Source organism: Pseudophryne corroboree, chromosome 8 (assembly GCF_028390025.1).
Source record: "Pseudophryne corroboree isolate aPseCor3 chromosome 8, aPseCor3.hap2, whole genome shotgun sequence".
Lineage (NCBI taxonomy): Eukaryota > Metazoa > Chordata > Amphibia > Anura > Myobatrachidae > Pseudophryne > Pseudophryne corroboree.
Genome location: NC_086451.1, coordinates 233,231,394 through 233,254,005, shown reverse-complemented (window position 1 = coordinate 233,254,005; position 22,612 = coordinate 233,231,394). Strand labels below are relative to the sequence as shown.

The following is a 22,612-nucleotide window of genomic DNA, read 5'->3' as shown; positions in this document are numbered from 1 at the left end:
GATTGGAGCACATGTGGGAGCGTGCATTTATGAGAGTCCAGCAGGGGGGGCTGAGTAGCCTCAGATTTTTTAAGGGTCTGCCTTTCCTGTCTGGCAGTAGCCAACTCTGTATTTATATTAATCATTCCTTTAAATGATTCTAACCACTATGGTTCCTGAACGCTACTACCCTGTGAAGGTAGAGAACACTGGGTACATAGGAGAGATCTCGCTGGTGAAGGGGAAAACTTAGTGTTGCATGAGGGACACACAGCCTTCTTCCCAGACATTCTGATTTAGCAGAAACACACAGAGTTCAGTGAAATAACAGTTCACTGAAAACACAGGAGAGTGAAATAACAGAGTAAACCGCACACAGCCTGAATGGAGTGACACAGAGAGGAATGAGACCAGCACACAATTTACCTCAGACAAAGAAGTGCTCTGCTGGGTACAATTCCAGAGCCTTAGTAAGGCAGAATTTGTAAAATAGCCTAAATGCTCCCACCTCTCTATAAAACCCCATGGTACCAGTACAATTGGTGATTCAGTAGGTTTTGTGGAGGAGCAACTTCGAGAGAAGGATTTTACACAGATAGTGGCGAGATTCACACCAGCTCACACATACAAGGCAAACCAAGCTAACCAGCTTGAAAAATCAGCAACAGCTGAACAATATTACTTAACCAAGAACAAAGCAGTACTGAACCAATAAATCACTACAGAATAACGACGCACTGGGCGGGCGCCCAGGATCCTCTACGGACTACGAGAAAAGGATATACCGGTAGGTAACAAAATCTTATTTTCTCTTACGTCCTAGAGGATGCTGGGGTCCACATTAGTACCATGGGGATGTACCAAAGCTCCCAGAACGGGAGGGAGAGCGCGAAGGCTCCTGCAGAACAGATTGACCAAAACTTTAGGTCCTCAGAGGCCAAAGTATCGAACTTGTAGAACTTAGCAAACGTGTTCGACCCTGACCAAGTAGCTGCTCGGCAAAGCTGTAAAGCCGAGACACCCCAGGCCGCCGCCCAGGAAGAACCCACCTTACGAGTAGAGTGGGTTTTAAAAGATTTTGGACAACGGCAATCCTGCCGTGGAATACGCATGCTGGATAGTGAACCTGATCCAGCGAGAGATTGTCTGCTTAGAAGCAGGACACCCAATTTTCCTGGGATCATACAGGACAAACAGAGTCCGATTTTCTGTGACGAGCAGTCCTCTTCACATAGATTTTCAGAGCCCTTATAACATCTAAGGATTTTGATGATATTGAGGAGTCAGTTGCAACTGGCACCACAATAGGTTGGTTGATATGAAAAGCCGACAACCTTCGGAAGGAACTGCTGGACGTGTCGGGAGCTCAACTCTATCTTCATGGAAGATCAAGTAGGGGCTTTTACAGGACAAAGCCCCCAACTCAGACAGCAAAAGCTAAGGCCAACAAAGTGACAGCCTTCCACGTGAGAAACTTGACCTCAACCTCCTGTAGAGGCTCAAACCAATCCGATTGGAGGAACTGCAACACCACGTTAAGATCCCAGGGCGCCGTAGGTGGCACAAAGGGAGGCTGGATGTGCAGAACTCCCTTCAAAAAAAAAGTCTGAACCTCTGGGAGGGCAGCCAATTGTTTCTGGAAGAAAATGGATAAGGCCGAAATCTGGACCTTCACAGATCCCAACCTCAGGCGCATATCCACACCTGCCTGAAGGAAGAGGAGAAACCGTCCCAGCTGAAACTCCACCGTAGGAAACTTCTTGGACTCACACCAAGATACATATTTTTTCCAAATACGATGGTAATGTTTAGATGTTACTCCTTTCCTAGTCTGTATCAGGGTAGGAATACCCTAGTTCGGAATGCCCTTCTGAGCTAATATCTGATGTTCAACCTCCATGCCGTCAAACGTAGCAGCGGTAAGTCTTGATAAGCAAACGGCCCCTGCTGTAGCAGGTCCCCCCAAAGAGGAAGAGGCCTCGGATCTTCCAGCATTAGATCCAGAAGATCCGCATACCAAGTCATCCTTGGCCAGTCTGGAGCAATGAAGATTGCCTGAACTCGTTCTCCTTATGAGTTTTAGAACTCTTGGAATGAGTGGAAGTGGAGGAAACACGTACACCGACTGGAACACCCACGGAGTCACCAGGGCGTCCACCGCCACGGCTTGCGGGTCCCGTGACCTGGAACAATACCTCCAAAGCTTCTTGTTGAGACGAGAGGCCATCATGTCTATTTGAGGTACACCCCAAAGATCTGTTACCTCCGTGAACACCTCTGGATGGAGTCCCCACTCCCCTGGATGGAGATCGTGTCTGCTGAGGAAGTCCGCTTCCCAGTCGTCTACTCCTGGAATGAAGATTGCTGAAATCGCCAAAGCGTGCTTTTCTGCCCAGAGGAGGATTCTTGTTACCTCTGACATTGCAGCTCTGCTCTTCGTTCCGACCTGTCGGTTTATATAGGCCACCATCGTTACATTGCCCGACTGCACTTGAATGACTTGATCTCGCAGAAGATAAGCCGCTTGGAGAAGACCGTTGTAGATGGCTATTAGTTTCAGAATGTTTATTGGAAGGCTGGATTCCAGGCTTGACCACCTTCCTTGGAAGGTTTCCCCTTGAGTGACTGAGCCCCAGCCCAGGAGACATGCATCCGTGGTTAGAAGGATCCAGTCCTGAATCCCGAACCTGTGGTCATCCAGAAGGTGAGGGAGTTGCAGCCACCAGACAAGCGAAATCCTGGCTTTCGGCGACAGATGTATTCTCTGGTGCATGTATAGATGAGATCCCGGCCACTTGTCCAGGAGATCCAGTTGGAAGGACCGAGCATGAAACCTTCCGTACTGTAGAGCCTCGTAAGAGGCCACCATCTTGTCCAAAAGGCGAATACACTGATGAACCGACACCCGGGCTGGCTTCAGGACGCCCCGGACCATTGTTTGAATCACCAACGCTTTCTCCTCTGGCAGAAACACCATCTGCACTTACGTGTCGAGGATCATTCCCAGAAAAGACAACCTCCTTGTCGGCTCCAAATGTGATTTTGGAAGGTTCATGATCCAACCATGTTCCCTGAGCAGATGAGTCGCGAGAACAATGGACTGCAACAACTTCTCCCTGGACAATGCCTTTATCAGCAGATTGTCCAGATATGGGATTATGTTCACCCCTTTCTGCGGAGGAGAAACATCATCTCTGCCATCACCTTGGTGAACACAGTCGGTGTTGTGGAGAGGCCGAATGGCAGTGCCTGAAATTGATAGTGACTGTCTAATAGTGCAAATCTGAGATAAGCCTGGTGCGGCAGCCAAATCGGAATGTGGACGTACGCATCCTTGATATCCAGGGATACCAGAAACTCTCCCTCCTCCAGACCTGAAATCACTGGGAGACTCCATTTTGAATCTGAACACCATTAGGTAAGGGTTCAATGATTTCAAGTTCAAAATTGATCTAACCGAACCATCCAGTTTCGGTACCACGAAAAGGTTTGAATAATAACCCTTGTTTTGCATATGAGGTGGAACTGGGACAATGACCTGTGGCTTTTCCAATTTTAGGATGGCTTCCTGTAGGATAGCCGTGTCTGTCAGCAAAGCTGGCAAGCCTAATTTGAAGAATCGTGAGGCTGGAGTTCTTGAAACTCCAGTCTGGACCCCTTGTACACAATATCCTGTACCCAGGATCCAGGCCGGACGACACCCAGACGTGTCTGAAACGTCTGAGTCTCGAACCCATCAGCCCGTCCTCCAGGCTTTGCGGTCCACCGTCATGCTGAGGATTTTGAGGAACCAGAAGCAGGTCTCTGGTCCTGGGAGCCTGCGGGTGCAGGCTTTCGGATTTTGCACGACCACCTCTAAAGAAAGTGGTAGGAGGCTTGAACTTTTTTGCCTTAGCGGTCCGAAAAAACTACAACACAGCTGAAGAAAATGGTTTCTTCATAGAAGGTGTAGCTGAGGGAAGGAAAGGTGACTTACCTGCGGTTGCCGTGGAAATACACGCATCCAGCACTTCCCCAAATAGAGCCTGACCTGTGTAGGGTAGGTTCTCCACACTTCTCCGGGATTCCGCGCGTCTGCAGACCATTGGCGTAGCCAGAGTCCCCTGCGGGCTGAGACAGACAGACCTGGAAGATATCTGTGCAATCAGCGTACCCAGGTCCTTCATGGATTCCACCATGAACCCCGCAGAATCCTGTATGTTACGTAAAAACAATTCAATGTCACTTCTATCCATTGTATCCAAATCCTCTAGTAATGTGCATGACCACTTTACTATGGCTTTAGAAATCCATGCACAGGCAATAGTGGGTCTTAACGCCACTCCTGAAACAGTGTAAATGCCAATCTTACGATCAACCGGTTCTTTTAACGCGGTAGATCCAGGGACAGGTAAAACCACCTTTTTAGACAGTCTGGAGACAGATGCGTCAACAACGGGTGGGTTTTCCCATTTTTTCCTATCCTCCTCAGGGAAGGGAAAAGCAACCAGAACCCTTTTTGGGATCTGGAATTTTTTCTCCGGGTTTTCCCAGGATTTTTCAAATATAGCATTTATTTATTTAGACGCAGGGAAGGTTAGCAAGGCTTTCTTATTGTCAGTGAAGTAAGCCTCCTCAACCTGCTCAGGTATTGTGTCAGTAATATTTAACACATCTCTAATAGCCTCAATCATGAACTGCACACCCTTAGCAAGGGATGCCGCCCCCCTCAGCACATCCCCATCACAGTCTGCAGTATCAGAATCTGTATCCGTGTCATCTTGCATAATTTGGGCAAGTGCCCAAATTCTGTGGGAACATGCTAGGGGATTTTGCAGGAATAGTAACAGAGCCTGACCAAACTGCTATATACTTCTATAACACCTGAGTTTCAGTCTCAGTATTAGCTACTCTAGTAGAGATCTGAGAGATCATTCCTTTGATAGAAGTTAACCACTCGGGCTCAACAATAGGGATCTGAGACAAAGCATTACAATCATGGAATGGATCCCTCCTGAGAGGAAACATCTTCTGCAGCATATGACAGAGTCCCTAGACATGGCTATGGGAGATATTAAACACACACACACACGGAAATATCAGACACAGTGTGCCCCCAAGTATGCCACAGAGAGACACAGAGATTGGAGCCAACCCACACACAGCGCTTTCTGAGGTAGAACTAATAAAACTACCAGCGCTATCTGTGTACCTTAATAGACTACACAGACTTTACACAGCATCCCCCCCCCCCCCTTCTAAAACCTCCTGGTACCGCACAGGATAGCTGGAGTTGCTTGGAGGGACAGCTCTCCCTGTCAGCGTCTGTATACAGCAACTGCAGTCAGGAAAATGGTGCTGAACGCTGCTGGGTCCGCTCTGAGGAAAAGCTCCACCCCCCGAACATGGTGCTGCTTCCCGCTCTTCATTTTATTATACTGGCCAGAGGATGTCTGCTGGCAGTGATCCGGGGACCCCGACAGGCTTGCTGGCCAGTGTAGGCCGTAGGCGCTGGCTCAGGGGGCCCCTAACAGCGCCGCACTATGTACCGCTGAGCCCCGGAGCGCAGTTAGTACTGCGCTCCCTACCCTGTTGCCGCCATCTTCACACCGGCTCCCCGCTTGCTAGGGGGGGCGGTGACTCACTCGCCACCGAAATCTTCTGGCTCTGTAAGGGGGTGGCGGCATGCTACGGGAGTGAGCGGTCACCTGAAGCAGCTAACGATCAGCACCCTCAGGAGCTCAGTGTCCTGTCAGTGGAGATAGTGGCTCAGACCCCTCAGGGCGGACACTACTCCCCCCCTTAGTCCCACGAAGCAGGGAGGCTGTTGCCAGCAGCCTCCCTGTGCCTAAACTTACTTAGAAAAAAATAAAACTAAAGAAGCTCTAGGAGCTCCCCTAGCTGTGTCCGGCTCTTCCGGGCATATTTTCTAAACGGAGTCTGGTAGGGGGGGCATAGAGAGAGGAGCCAGCCCACACTCTCAAACTCTTAAAGTGCCAGTTGCTCCTAGTGTACCCGTCTATATCCCATGGTACTAATGTGGACCCCAGCATCCTCTAGGACGTAAAAGAAAAGGAGTTTGAAAACCCTTCATGTCAGTGCCAGTGTGGGTGTCTCAGCAGGCACTTCAACCTGCAGCCAGGAGCCCGCCGCCCTGTATGTCACCATTTTCATCGGGGACCCGCTAACCGGGACCCCGGTGTCTGTACTCACTGCACCATATCTTCGGCATCTGTTAGGGGTGGTGGCATGCTGCCGGCGTGTGCGCACACCCTGGGGGCATGTGAAACAGCACCTCAGGAGCTTATTGTCCTGTCAGCACACACTATTGATTTCTTAAAGTGCCAGGCTCCAATGGACCTGATCTACACTCCATGGTAACTACATTTCTCAGTATCACCTATGACGTTAGAGAAATAATTCTTATCAGAGGTGTGCAATGCATCAACTGTAATTGTCAGACTCCAGTAATTGACAGCTATTTTTATTGTATTATAATCTAGGTTTAAGATTTTTTTTTAAAGATAACTACAGATCTGCCCTCATACATCTTTGCTGCAGTCACGTCAAACCCTACTCTTACCCCCCCACACACAAACACAGAAAGACGTATAGAGAACACCAGCTTCTACCCCCCCCCCCCCCCGTTCACACACACACACACAGAAAGGAGTGTAGCCAGCACCTCCTCCCAACCCCCACCCCCCGCCACACACAGACATTTATATGTATTGCCAGCACCTCCTCCTACCCCCCCCCCCATCACACACAGACATTTATATGTATAGCCAGCACCTCCTCCTACCCCCAACACCCCCAAATACACACACCTGCCCACACATATACACATAGGAGTAAAGTCAGCACACTCCTACCCACACATAAATACAGACAGGAGTATAGCCAGCTCCTCCTGTACACACACAGAGCATAGCCAGCATCACCTCCTCCTACCCCCACACGTATTTGGTAGGTTCTGTCGGAATCTTGTGCACTACTATAGCACAGATTACCTGGGAAACCTCACTCACTTTTTTTCACACCCTATAGAGGTGCAAGCATAAACAATGAGTTTTCCCTCCTAGAATTACCTACAATGTGTGCAACAGACCCTAATGCCAGTGTGTGCAAAAATTAGAAACATTAGCCTTACCAATTAAATGGCATTATAGTAGCACAAAGCTATTTGAATCCCCCCCTAAAGGCCAGTACTCACCGGCAGATGTGGGGGAGAGATGTGTGCTGAGCGAACCGCTCAGCACACATCTCTCCCCCCGCTCAGCACAGTGTGACGTGTGCTGAGCGTGTGAGGGTGGGGGCCCACATGCAGGCCAATTGAGCCTGCAAGCAGGGGCCGCGCATCGCTATCGCTGTGGGGGGTACACACGGAGAGATCTTGCTGAAAATCTAAGCAATCTAGTCAGATTGCTTAGATTATCGCTCTGTGAGTACCCCCCTTAACAGTCAGCCAAAAGGCTGCCTAGGCCTGTAGTTTAAAGGCTACAGGGCAAATGTTTTTTAATGCGAAATTTTGAAATATTAAAAGAAGTAAATTGTGTTCCTGTGTCATCCTTATGTTCAATTGTGTGGTGAGGGACAGGATTTGCTTCTGTTTTCCTACATATTTTATGATTGGCAGCCACCAGCACTGGTTTTGCCTATTACATTGACCATAAACAATTTGAATTGGTCCAGGACCACCAACCAATCCAAGGCACCCCTGCAAGTGTCCTGATGCACCCCAGGGTGCCATGGCACACAGATTGAGAACCACAGGGTTATAGAATAATAAAGTGTCGGCAACAGAATCGGGAACCTCCATTTTGCCAAAGTATATTCCTGTATCTACTATATAAAAGCGAAAATTAAATTTGTCCTTCCGTCTTTCTATACAAATCCACAGTTTACAAGTAAAGATCACAAAATTTTACATACTAGCGTATTAAAACACGGCGGAGGCAACTAAAACAATTAGAAATCCCTAGCACCCCTTGGGGAAGGGGGGGGGGGGAAAGACAGCAGCACAGAGTATAACAGGAGATAGCATAACTCCAGAATTGCTGGAGCAATGTACTCGAAAATTGGTACGCATATGCCTTATAATCTGGAAACAAACACTGTGGTGTTCAGACACCCCTAGGGATGGGACAGCAGCACAGAGTATGTCAGCAGACAGCATAGCTGTGGAAGGCCTGGAGCAATTTACACCAAACTTAGTACACATCTGACTTGCAATCTGGGAACAAACTCTGTGGGGGTTAGATACCCCTAGCGGTGGAACAGCAGCACAGAGTATTTCAGGAGACAGCATAACTGTAGTAGGCCTGGAGCAATTTACACCAAACTTGGTACACATATGACTTACAAGCTGGGAACAAACACTGTGCGGGTTAGACACCCCTAGCATCCCTAGGGGTGAGGCAGCAGCACAGAGTTTTTTAGCAAATAGCATAACTCTGGAATGCCTGGATCAATTTACACCAAAGTTGCTACACATATGACTTACACTCTGGGAACAAACACTGTGGGGGAAACACACCACTAGCACCCCTAGGGGTGGGCCAGCAGTACAGACTATGTCAGGACATGCATGATATGTCAGTGATGACAGGGCTTCATGTGACAGGGTCAGTGACATGATGTGAGGAGGGGAATGGAGGTAGCACGAACCCAAACACAGAGTTATATAGTGGAAGTAGCACGGTCCCCCAGCAGCACAGAGTATATCAGGAGATACATAATGTGCTGCGCTATATAAGAAACTGTAAACAAATTGATAATTTCACAGGGGCACTGACACGATGTAAGGAGGGAAATGGAGGCAGCAGGAAGCCACAGACAGAGTTGTATAGTGGAAAGAGCAGGGTCCCTTGGGGGACCAAAAAGAGGTCTGGCCACTACACAAAGTGTGTCAGGGAAGCAAGATATGCCTATATACTAGATCTCCAACTAACGTAAATTAACAAACTACTATCATTCTAATTTACCATCCCTATCCCGTAGCAAAGCACGGGTATTCAGCTATCTACAATGTTATTTATACTGTGTGTTTAACATTTACATTTATTTTTGTAAATAGACATTCTTAAAATCTTGGCCAACGCCGGGTACTCCAGCTAGTAAAAGATAAATCTCACTTCAAAAGCAACAATGAAGTGAGATTTATCTTTTGTAAGCACTCTTGATTTTATGCTTTATTTTCACTAACTTTAATATTTTGGTATTTTGTGTTTTGTTTGAAGTCATACACACAACATACAAACTCCAAACAGAGAGGTCTCTGTTCGTGCGCATACATGCAGCGTGCACAGGATATACGGTAGCATACGCAGCCACACAGATAAGCCACAAAGATATATTCAACACACATTTTATACAACACATAAATTACACATAGACCAAACATGTCAAGCACCAGACATTATAATGTGTTTATATAATAGAGTGTAACAATAGATATATATGTATTATTGGAACGGAACAAGTTAATTATATTATGCTTAGTGTCAAAATGATCAGGAGAATGTGTGGAGTAATTTGATAGCTATGGGTAGATTGTAGCACATTGCAACGATTAGTTGTGACCAAATGTATGAATACAAAGGACTTTCTGAGACTAGAAACTGGTTTCACAGTCATGGCCCTGGGGGCAGACACGTGTTTGCAACATAGGACAAAAGCCCTCACACTGACCTATGAGCCGTCGAGTTCTTGAGAGGTCTGGCCTCTGGACCAATGGAAGAAGATGAAACCCACTGTTGTATACACCCATTATTTTACTGTATAAAAAAACAGGATTTTGGTACTCACCGTTAAATCCTTTTCTCCTAGTCCGTAGAGGATGCTGGGGACTCCAAAAGGACCATGGGGTATAGACGGGATTCGCAGGAGCTTGGGCACACTAAAAAGACTTAAAACTGGGTGTGAACTGGCTCCTCCCTCTATGCCCCTCCTCCAGACCTTTTATAGATTTTTGTTTTAACTAAGGGCTACCAAACTACCAGCCCACACCATAAACATACCGTACAACCGGAATAACGCCAAACCAGATAACAGTATGCATAAAACTCCAGCAATAAGCTGCAACAAACCAATACACAACTCGTGTACAAACTAACTTAACCAGTAAGAAAACACTGCAAGTAATAGTCCGCACTGGGACGGGCGCCCAGCATCCTCTACGGACTAGGAGAAAAGGATTTAACGGTGAGTACCAAAATCCTGTTTTCTCTTACGTCCTAGAGGATGCTGGGGATTCCAAAAGGACCATGGGGATTATACCAAAGCTCCAGAACGGGCGGGAGAGTGCGGACGACTCTGCAGCACCGACAGAGCAAACGCCAGGTCCTCATCGGCCAGGGTATCAAACTTATAGAACTTAGCAAAAGTGTTCGAACCCGACCAAGTAGCTGCTCGGCAAAGCTGTAGCGCCGAGACACCTCGGGCAGCCACCCAAGATGAGCCCACTTTCCTGGTAGAATGTGCTTTAACCGATTTCGGCACCGGCAGTCCTACCGAAAAATGAGCCTGCTGGATCGTACTACAAATCCAGCGTGCAATAGTCTGTTTTGAAGCGGGATGACCAATCTTGTTGGCCGCATACAAAACAAACAACGCTTCAGTTTTCCTAGTAACAGCTGTCCTAGAAACATATACTTTTAACGCTCTTACAACATCCAGAGATTTTGGAATCGCCACCTCTTCCGTAGCTACTGGAACCACAATAGGTTGGTTAATGTGAAATGAAGAAACCACCTTCGGTAGAAATTGTTGACGAGTCCCCAATTCCGCCCTATCCGAATGAAAAATCAAGTACGGGCTCTTATGAGATAAAGCTGCCAATTCCGACACTCGCCTGGCAGATGCCAGCGCCAAAAGCATAACGACCTTCCAAGCGAGAAATTTCAACTCAAAGGTTACGCAAAGGTTCAAACCAGGAAGACATGAGAAACCGTAAGACGACATTGAGGTCCCATGGAGGTACAAACGGCGGATTGATATGCATTACACCCTTCACAAAGGTCTGAACCTCTGGGAGGGCAGCTAACTCTTTTTGAAAGAAAATAGACAAAGCCGAAATTTGCACTTTGATGGAACCCGATTTCAGGCCTGCATCTACGCCCGCCTGTAAAAAGAGGAGAAAACGACCCAAGTGAAAATCCTCCGCAGGAGCCTTTTTAAGCTCACACCAGGAAACATACTTCCTCCAGATACGGTGATAGTGTTTCGCCGTAACCTCTTTCCTAGCCTTAATGAGAGTTGGAATGACTTCCCTGGGAATACCCTTACGAGCCAAGATCTGGCGCTCAACCTCCATGCCATCAAACGTAGCAGCGGTAAGTCTGGAAACACGCATGGACCCTGCAACAACAGATCCTCTCAGAGGAAGCGGCCAAGGATCTTCCACCAGCAAGTCCTGAAGATCCGGGTACCAGGCCCTTCTTGGCCAGTCTGGAACGACGAGAATCGCCTGAACCCTTGCTCGACGAATGATCCCCAGCACCTTTGGAATGAGAGGAAGTGGAGGGAACATATACACCGACTGGAAGACCCACGGAGACTGCAGTGGCTTGTGGGTCCCTTGACCTGGAACAATACCTCGGGAGCTTCTTGTTGAGCCGAGACGCCATCATGTCTATCAACGGAATTCCCCAGCGTCTTGTCACTTCTGCAAATACCTCTTGGTGCAGAGCCCACTCTCCCGGATGGAGGTCGTGTCTGCCGAGGAAATCCGCTTCCCAGTTGTCCACCCCCGGTAGGAAAACTGCTGACAGTGCGCTGACGTGTTGTTCCGCCCAGCGAAGGATCTTTGTGGCCTCCGCCATTGCCGCTCTGCTCCTCGTTCCGCCTTGCCGGTTTATATGGGCCACCGCTGTGATGTTGTCTGACTGTACCAGGACCGGTCGATCCTGAAGAAGACTTCTTACTTGGAGCAGGCCGTTGTAAATGGCTCTTAACTCGAGAATATTTATGTAGAGACAGGCTTCCTGGAGCGACCATTTTCCCTGGAAATTTCTTCCTTGGGTGACTGCGCTCCAGCCCCGGAGACTTGCATCTGTCGTCAGAAGTACCCAATCCTGGATACCGAAGCGGCGTCCCCCCAGGAGGTGATGAGCTTGTAGCCACCACAGGAGAGAAATTCTGGCTCTGGGAGATAGACTTATCTTCCGGTGAATGTGTAAATGAGATCCGGACCATTTGCTCAGCAAGTCCCACTGAAACACGCGGGCGTGAAATCTGCCAAATGGAATGGCTTCGTACGCCGTAACCATCTTCCCCAGAACCCGAGTACAATAATGGATCGACACACTCGTAGGCTTCAGAAGTTCTCTGACCATCGTCTGCAGTTCCAGAGCCTTTTCTTCTGGAAGGAATACCTTCTGTAACTCCGTGTCCAGAATCATGCCCAGAAAAGGAAGCAGAGTGGTCAGAATCAACTGGGATTTCGGCAAATTGAGCACCCAACCGTGCCGTCGCAGAACCGATAGTGACAACTCTACACTTCTCAGCAACCGTTCCTTGGACCTCGCCTTTATCAGGAGATCGTCCAAGTACGGGATAAATGAAACCCCTTGTTTGCGAAGAAGAACCATCATTTCTGCCATGACCTTGGTGAAAATCCTCGGAGCCGTGGAAAGCCCAAACGGCAATGTCTGAAATTGGTAATGAGAATCCTGTATCGCAAACCTGAGGAAAGCCTGATGTGGAGGATATATCGGCACATGTAAGTAGGCATCCTTTATGTCGACTGACGCCATAAAATCCCCCCCCCCCCCCCCCCCCTCCAGGCTGGCAATCACCGCTCGAAGGGATTCCATCTTGAAATTGAAGACTTTCAAGTATGAATTGAGGGATTTTAGATTTAGAATTGGTCTGACCGAACCGTCAGGTTTCGGTACCACAAAGAGGCTCGAGTAGAACCCCTCCCCCCGCTGGGACGGAGGGACGGGAACAATGACCTTCTGTAGACACAATTTTTGAATCGCCGCCCGGACCACCTCCCTGTCCGGAAGAACCACTGGTAATGCCGAAATGAAGAACCGGTGAGGGGGCATCTCCTGAAACTCCAGTTTGTATCCTTGAGACACGATTTCTAACACCCAAGGATCCAGGTCTGATTGAATCCAGACCTGGCTGAATACCTGAAGACTGCCCCCCACCTGTCCGGACTCCCCCAGGGAAGCCCCAGCGTCATGCGGTGGACTTGGTAGCAGCCGGGGAGGACTTCTGGTCCTGTGCGCCTGCAGGAAGTTTTCTTCCCCGTCCTCTACCCTTTGAGGCGAGGAAAGACGAACCTTTCCACGCCTGTATTTATTGTGACATAAGGACTGCATTTGTTGATGTGGTGCCTTTTTCTGTTGTGTGGGAACATAAGGAAGAAAAGAGGACTTACCCGCAGTCGCGGTCGAGACTAGGTCCGCCAGGCCGTCCCCAAACAAGAGACAGTACCTTTAAAGGGTAGAGCTTCCATAGACCTCTTGGAGTCGGCATCAGCATTCCATTGATGGATTCACAAGGCCCTCCTGGCAGATATCGACATGGCATTGGTCCTTGATCCCAAGAGACAGACGTCCCTTGCCGCGTCCTTTAGGTAATCCGCATCGTCCTTAATATAACCGAGAGTTAGAAGGACATTATCTTTATCAAGAGTATCCATGTCACTAGCTAAATTCTCAGCCCATTTAGCAATAGCACTACTCACCCATACCGACGCCAGAGCACGTCTGAGCAATGCACCCGTATTAGCGAAAATGGACTTCAGACACGTCTCCAACTTGCGATCCGCCGGATCCTTGAGAGCTGCCATGTCAGGAGACGGAAGCGCCACCTTCCTAGACAAACGGGATAGAGCTTTATCAACAGTTGGAGATGTCTCCCATTTTTCCCTGTCATCAGAGGGGAAAGGATACGCCATATAAATCCTCTTGGGAATCTGCCATTTCTTATCCGGCGACTCCCAAGCCTTTTCACAAAGAGTATTCATTTCATGAGAGGGGGAAACTTCACCTCAGGTTTCTTTCCCTTGAACAAGCAAATCCTTGTTTCCTGTACCAAAGGGTCATCAGAAATTTGCAAAACATCCTTTATAGCCACAATCCTGTACTGAATACTCTTAACTAATCGTGGATGTAACGCAGCCTCAGTGAAATCGACCTCGGAATCAGAGTCCGTCTCGGTATCCGTATCCCCCACCTGAGTAAAAGGCCTCTTATGGGACCCGGATGGGGTCTGTACCTGAGATAAAGCCTCCTCCATGGACTTTTTCCACACCTGCGTCTGTGACTCAGACTTATCTAACCTCTTAGATAAAGAAGCTACATTGGAATTTATTGTATTAAGGAGTGCTAGTAAATCAGGAGTCGGCTGCGTCGACAGTGCTACATCTAGCCCCGCATCCCCACCTCCCATAACCTCCTCTGGTGAATAACATTCAGGCTCAGACATGTCGACACATAGTACCGACACACAACACACACAGAACCGTCCCAGCAAGGTGACAGGCCCACAATGCAGCCCAGAAGAGGAGACAGAGGGAGTATGCGAGCTCACACCCCAGCGCCTGTATATTGGTACACGAATATAAGTACCCAGCGCTGCCTTATTATCAAAAAGACTGGTACACCACTGCGGCTCCCCTCTGGAGATGCCCCCTTTACTTGAAATCAGCGTGGAGGTCCCGGCAGCGTCTCTCCCTCTGGTGCAGGGAGAAAATGGCGCGCGTGAGCCGCGGACCGAAGCTCTGCCCCACTTCCCGGCGGCTTCGGCCCGCCAAATTCAAACTCATGTAAAATGCCGGCGGGGGTCTGTAAAAGGTGCCTCGGCACCCAAAATCATATGCCGCCCTTACAAAACTTCAGTAACATGCCTCCCAGGGTGCCGTGCCCCCCCCCACAGTGCCCTGCACCCAGTGACAACCATTGGTGATGGGTGTGGGAGCATGGAGCACAGCGTTACCGCTGTGCTTTACCTTCCGTCACTGAAGTCTTCTGCCGTTCTGAAGTCTTCTGATCTTCTCATACTCACCAGACTTCTGCCTTCTGTGAGGGGGTGACGGCGTGGCTCCGGGAACAAGCAGCTAGGCGCACCAAGTGATCGAACCCTCTGGAGCTAATGGTGTCCAGTAGCCGAGAAGCAGAGCCTTGAAACTCACAGAAGTAGGTCCTGCTTCTCTCCCCTCACTCCCACGCTGTAGGGAGCCTGTAGCCAGCAGGGCTCCTGAAAATAAAAAACCTAACAAAAGGCTTTTTCTAGAGAAACTCAGGAGAGCTCCCATAATGTGCATCCAGTCACTCCTTGGCACAAAGTCTAACTGAGGTCTGGAGGAGGGGCATAGAGGGAGGAGCCAGTTCACACCCAGTTTTAAGTCTTTTTAGTGTGCCCAAGCTCCTGCGGATCCCGTCTATACCCCATGGTCCTTTTGGAGTCCCCAGCATCCTCTAGGACGTAAGAGAAATAGGGACCCAGAAGCAGGCAGCTCTCTGATACATTCTCATTCACTCTCTCTCTCTCACACACACACTCTTATCAGAAATCTACCTGATGACTGGATGCCTGATTCCATTGAAACTAAGCGTATGTATATTGGCTGTACCTGATTCTTATGTAACTGCAATTGCTTCTTTTATAACTAACTCTGTAACCATATTTATACATGTTATACTTAATGATATACTGTACATTTGTTACTTTGTAAGCATACCCTTTTAATATCAAATATATATATCTCTGAGCGTTGGACCTCAGTAATACAATGTGTGCGACTGCTTGTTTTCTCTTAAGGGATATAGTGCTGCAATGTTCAGCGCACTTTTATTGTATATGGTAATAAGATGCACCTTGTGTCCGCAGTATATATTAACGCTGGCATTGAAATGTTTATTAAAAATAATTAGAACTTCAGTTTTTAGTGTGTTCCCAGCAATACAATAACCTGGCATTATCTTTGGAGATATGTCATCAGAGTAGTAGCAAGGGCAGCCGCAGGACAGGCAGGCGGTAAGTAACTGAAAAAAGAGTGCAGGCATGCTGTGTGGGCCCCTCTGGAAACAGGGATCAGTGTACACTGCACACCTGCTCCCATTATAGATACACCACTGTCTACTGTTATGGCCTGGAGTTTGCATGGTACAGTGCTCATCTAAACTGAAATTACAATGATTCCTCCAGTTAGAAAGAGATACAAAATTTATACATTATATGATTCCCAGCGTAACTCACCTCTGGGATCTACCTGTGCCAGATAGACAAGTGTACAACTTTTAGGGTCACTGATCTTGATTAAGTACCCTGCCAGAAGAGAGACAGCTCGCACCAGGTCTCTCCGGGGTGGATACAGCTGCAAAGCAGGAAAGAGATACAGATACAGGTTGAGTATCCCTTATCCAAAATGCTTGGGACCAGAGAAATTTTGGATATCGGATTTTTCTGTATTTTGGAATAATTGCATACCATAACGAGATATTATGGTGATGGGACCTAAATCTAAGCACAGAATGCATTTATGTTTCATATACACCTTATACACAAAGCCTGAAGGTCATTTTAGCCAATATTTTTTATAACTTTGTGCATTAAACAAAGTGTGTGTACATTCACAGAATTCATTTATGTTTCATATACACCTTATACACACAGTCTGAAGTTCATTTAATACAATATTTTTAATAACTTTGAGTATTAAACAAAGTTTGTGTACACTTAGCCATCAAAAAACAAAGGTTTCACTATCTCAGTCTCACTCAAAAAAGTCCGTATTTCGGAATATTCCGTATTTCGGAATATTTGGATATGGGATACTCAACATGTACCAGTGAGCATTTTAGGCAGTTTACATACAGTAGATATCATCCTAGCCCTTGCCCATAATCTCTGAACATTAAAAACAGGATTTTAATACCTACCGATAAATCATTTTCTCCTAGTCCGTAGAGGATGCTGGGATCCACTTATTGACCATGGGGTATAGACGGTTCCGCAGGAGCCATGGGCACTCTTAAGACTTTTCAATGGGTGTGAACTGGCTCCTCCCTCTATGCCCCTCCTCCAGACCTCAGTTATAGGAACTGTGCCCAGGGAGATGGACATTTCGAGGAAAGGATATACTTTAATACTAGTGGTGAGATACATACCAGCTCACACCTCAACCATGCCGCACACATGGCAAACAACATAACACACGCCAACAGGCATGAATCAATTGCAGCAACAAGCTGAAACTAACATAACACAACTTGTGCATAACTAAACTACAAGTAAAGTACGCACTGGGACGGGCGCCCAGGATCCTCTATGGACTAGGAGAAAAGGATTTACCGGTAGGTATTAAAATCCTGTTTTCTCATACGTCCTAGAGGATGCTGGGGTCCACTTATTGACCATGGGGTTTATACCAAAGCTCCAGTACGGGCGGGAGAGTGCGGATGACCCTGCAGCACCAATTGACCAAACTTGAGGTCTTCATCGGCCAAGGTATCAAACTTGTAGAATTTTGCAAACGTGTTTGACCCCGACCAAGTAGCTGCTCGGCAAAGTTGTAATGCCGAGACCCCCCGGGCAGCCGCGCAGGATGAGCCCACCTTCCTAGAGGAATGGGCCTTCACCGACTTCGGCAACGGCAATCCAGACGTAGTATGAGCTTGCTGAATCGTACTTCTGATCCAACGTGCAATAGTCTGCTTGGAAGCAGGACACCCAATCTTGTTGGGAGCATACAGGACAAACAAAGACTCTTTTTTTCCGAATTCGAGCTGTTCTAGCGACCTATATCTTCAAAGCTCTAACCACATCTAGAGACTTTGACTCAGTGAACGTGTCAGTAACCACTGGCACCACAATAGGTTGGTTTATGTGGAAAGAAGAAACCACCTTTGGAAGAAAATGTTGGCGAGTTCGCAACTCTACCCTATCTTCATGGAAAATCAGGTAAGGGCTCTTGTGAGGCAAGGCCCCCAATTCAGACACCCGCCGTGCGGATGCCAATGCCAAAAACATTACCACTTTCCAAGTGAGAAACTTCAACTCTATCTCTCGTAGAGGCTCAAACCAATCTGATTGAAGGAACTGCAACACCACATCAAGGTCCCATGGTGCCACTGGAGGCACAAAAGGAGGCTGGATGTGCAGAACGCCTTTCACAAAGGTCTGAACCTCTGGAAGAGAAGCCAATTGTTTTTGGAAGAACACAGACAAGGCCGAAATCTGGACCTTGATTGACCCCAATCGGAGACCTGCCTCCACACCAGCCTGCAGAAAATGGAGAAAACGTCCCAAGTGAAACTCTTCCATAGGAGCCTTCTTGGATTCACACCAAGACACGTACTTCCTCCAAATACGGTGGTAATGTTTCGAGGTTACTCCTTTCCTGGCCTGAATAAGTGAGGGAATGACTTCTTTCGGAATACCCTTTCGGGCTAGGATCCGGCGCTCAACAGCCATGCCGTCAAACGTAGCCGCGGTAAGTCCTGATACACGCACGGCCCCTGCTGCAGCAGGTCCTCGCGAAGAGGAAGAGGTTGAGGATCTTCTATGAGCAACTCCTGAAGATCTGGGTACCAAGCCCTTCTTGGCCAGTCTGGGGCAATGAAGATCGCTCGAACCCTTGTTCTTCTTAGGATCCTGAGAACTTTTGGGATCAGCGGAAGTGGAGGTAAGACGTACACTGACCGGAATACCCACTGGGTCACTAGCGCATCCACTGCTATTGCTTGAAGGTTTCTCGACCTGGAACAATATTTCTGAAGCTTCTTGTTGAGACGAGATGCCATCATGTCTACTTGAGGAACTCCCCAAAGACTTGTCACCTCTACGAAGACTTCTTGGTGGAGGCCCCATTCTCCTGGATGGAGATCGTGTCTGCTGAGGAAGTCTGCTTCCCAGTTGTCCACTCCCGGAATGAAAATTGCTGACAGAGCTTTTGCATGCCTTTCTGCCCAGAGGATCTTTGTCACCTCTGCCATTGCTGCTCTGCTTTTCGTTCCGCCCTGCCTATTTATGTACGCAACTGCTGTTACATTGTCCGACTGGATCGGCACGGGATGATCTTGAAGATGATGTACCGCTTGTCGGAGGCCGTTGTAAATGGCTCTCAATTCCAGCACGTTTATGTGAAGGCAGGCTTCCTGACTTGACCATTTTCCTTGGAAGCTTTCCTTGACAGCTCCCCAGCCTCGGAGACTTGCATCCGTGGTTACCAGGACCCAGTCCTGAATCCCGGATCTGCGTCCCTCTAGTAGGTGCGGACTGTGTAACCACCACAGGAGTGAAATCCTGGCTTTTGATGACAGGACTATTTTTCGGTGCATGTGAAGGTGGGATCCCGACTACTTGTCCAACAGGTCCCACTGGAATACTCTGGCATGGAAACTGCCAAACTGTATGGCCTCATAGTCCGCCACCATCTTCCCCAACAACTGAATGCACTGATGGATCGACACACTGGATGGTTTCAATAATTGTTTTACCATTTTTTGGATTTCCAGAGCCTTTTCAACCGGAAGAAATACTCTCTGAACTTCAGTGTCCAGAATCATCCCGAGAAAAGACAATCTTGTTGTCGGTTCCAATTGTGACTTTGGATAATTTATGATCCAACCGTGTTGTTGGAGTATCGACAGGGAGAGCGTGGTATTTTGTAACAACTGCTCCCTGGATCTCGCCTTTATCAGATAGTCCAGATAAGGAATTATATTGACTCCTTTTGACAAAGGACAATCATCTCCGCCATCACCTTGGTGAATACCCTCGGCGCCGTGGAGAGACCGAAAGGTAACGTCTGGAACTGGTAATGGCAATCCTGAACCGCAAATCTCAGATAGGCCTGGTGAGGAGGATAAATAGGAACATGCAGGTAAGCATCCTTGATGTCAACCGACACAATGTAATCCCCCTCCTCCAGACTGGAAATCACTGCCCGGATTGATTCCATCTTGAACCGTTTCAAGTAGAGATTCAAATTTTTTAGGTTCAGGATCGGTTTGACCGAGCAGCCCGGCTTCGTAACTACAAAGGGGCTTGAATAAAACCCCTCCCCTTGTTGCGGCAAAGGCACCAGGACTACGACCTGGTCCTGACAATTTTTGGATTGCTGCTGTTACTGCTTCTCTTTCTGGAAGAGAAGCTGGCAAGGTTGATTTGAAAAATCGGCATGGGGGAACGTCTTGAAACTCCAGTTTGTATCCCTGGGATACTATTTGCAATACCTAGGGATCCAGGCCAGACAGAATCCAACCTTGGCTGAACAGTTTGAGACGTGCCCCCACCCGAGCGGATTTGGCAGAAGTAGGGGTAGACTTCTGCTCCTGGGAACCTGGAGCCGCTGTGGGCTTCTTTCCCCTTCCTCTTCCCCTTGCTGCAAAGAAGGGGGAACCTCTCGCTCTTTTATATTTATTGGGCCGAAAGGACTGCATGTGTGTGTGTGTGTGTGTGTGTGTGTGTGTGTGTGTGTGTGTGTGTGTGATAGGTCTTTTTTGCCGGTGCAGGGGGCAAAAACGTTGACTTACCTGCGTTAGCCGCCGAGACTAACGCATCCAGACCATAGCCAAATAAGGTCTCGCCTTTATATGGGAGATCCTTCATGTTTCTTTTGGAATCCGCATCCGCGTTCCACTGGCGAATCCACAATGACCGCCTAGCTGATACCACCATGGTAGCGCCTTGTGAACTCAAGAGTCCAATATCTTTCATCGCTTCTAGCATGTAGGCGGCAGCGTCTTTGATATACCCTAACTTAAGGAGTATCTCATCTTTATCAACCGTGTCAATTTCTGATGACACGCTGTCTGACCATTTTTCAATAGTGCGACTGACCCACGCGCAGGCAATAGTGGGTCTGAGCAGTATACCATTGGCAACATAAATGGATTTCAATGTAGTTTCCATCTTACGGTCAGCCGGCTCTTTTAGTGAAGCCGTGCCAGGTGCAGGGAGAATAACCTTCTTTGTCAACCTGGATAGTGCACTGTCTAACACAGGGGGTGATTCCCATCTTTTCCTGTCCTCTGCTGGGAAAGGGTAAGCTACCTGAATCCGCTTAGGAATATGACATTTTTTCTCAGGATTCACCCACGTCCCTGCAAAGAGAGCATTTAGCTTGTGGGAAGGAGGGAACGTGACTTTTGATTTCTTTTCCTTACATAAATAAACCTTCTCCTGAGGTACAGGCGAGGCTTCTGTAACTTCCAACACGTCCCTTATAGCCACAATCATATATTGTATATTTTTTGCCAATTTATGATCTATTTCTCTAGAGTCACTATCGTCGACACAAGAATCAGAGTCTGTGTCAATATCAGTATTCACAAATGGTCTCTTATGTGACCCAGAGGGGTCGCCTGCAGAAGGAAGAACTGAGTCCTGAAAAATCACATCTTCCACAGATTTTCTCCAGCATTCAGCCTGAGATTCAGACTTATCTAACCTCCTGTTAATAAGATGCATACTGTCACGTATTTCTTTCACCCATGCAGGCACTTGGTGTGCCGGCAGCGCCACTACATTACAACTCTGTGTTCCTAAAATGCCTTCCTCCGGGGAGGAACTCCCTGCCTCAGACATGCCTTACACATGTACAGCACACACTCACAGACACACTGGGACTTATAAGGGGACAGACCCACAGCAAAATCTGTCAGAGGGACACAGTATAGGAGCAGCCAGTTCACAACCGCAGTGCCAGTGTGTAATGTCTGTGAACACAGAATGCCCACAGACAACAGCGCTTTTACACAGTAATTCACACTAGTAATGCACCACCAAACGCTTGTGCCCCCCTTATTTGCACCCTGTACTTGTTGCCAGAAGTGGAGGAAAGGACCAGTGTTGTCTCTGCAGCTGAGGAGAGAGAGGAAATGGAGCTGAGCAGTGTGCTGGCTGCCTGAGGAAGAAGCTCCGCCCCTGCAAATGGCGCGTTTTTCACTCAGCAAGTTCTGTTAATATTTATACTGGCTGGGGTAGGGCTGTGCCAGCGGCATCTTATGCCCCCTTTGCGCCAGTTTAAGGAAATATTTTGCTGCCCAGGGCGCCCCCCGCGCCCAGCAGTTCTCTGTGTGTGTGTGGGCAGTAATGGCGCGCTGCGCTTCTGCCACCCGAGCCGTACCTCAGCCGTCACTTTAGTTGCTAGAAGATCTATCTTCTCATAGTCACCTGTCTTCAGACTTCTGGCTCTGCGAGGGGGGTGACGGCGTGCTGTGGGAGTGAGCATCTAGGCACAGCAATCGTTCAGTTGCCTTCAGGAGCTAATGGTGTCCTGTCAGCCAGAAGCAGAGCCATGAAACTCTTCAGGAAGTTGGTTCTGCTTCTGCCCCCTCAGTCCCACGAAGCAGGGAGTCTGTTGCCAGCAGTTCTCCCTGAAAATAAAAAACCTAACATAAGTCTTTTTCAGAGAAACTCAGTAGAGCTCCTCAGAGTGCATCCAGTCTCCTGGGCACATTTCTAAAACTGAAGTCTTGAGGAGGGGCATAGAGGGAGGAGCCAGTTCACACCGATTGAAGTCTTAAGAGTGCCCATGGCTCCTGCGGAACCGTCTATACCCCATGGTCAATAAGTGGACCCCAGCATCCTCTAGGACGTATGTGAAACATAGATAGAGAGATGAGCTAAATGGCTCAGGAGCCACTGGCTAGCACCAGAGCCAGATTTACAAGCAATATATGAGCCA

The 22,612-nt window shown here is 48.1% G+C and overlaps 1 protein-coding gene across 1 annotated transcript in view; it reads right to left on the bottom strand.

Annotated features, from left to right (window-relative positions):
- Window positions 1–22,612, bottom strand: part of LOC134948856 (START domain-containing protein 10-like) — a 92,542-nt gene that overhangs the window by 12,216 nt on the left and 57,714 nt on the right. The window contains exon 4 of the mRNA XM_063937104.1: window positions 16,177–16,294. Within this exon, the coding sequence (XP_063793174.1) occupies window positions 16,177–16,294 (118 nt within the window). The remainder of the gene's footprint in view (window positions 1–16,176; window positions 16,295–22,612) is intronic.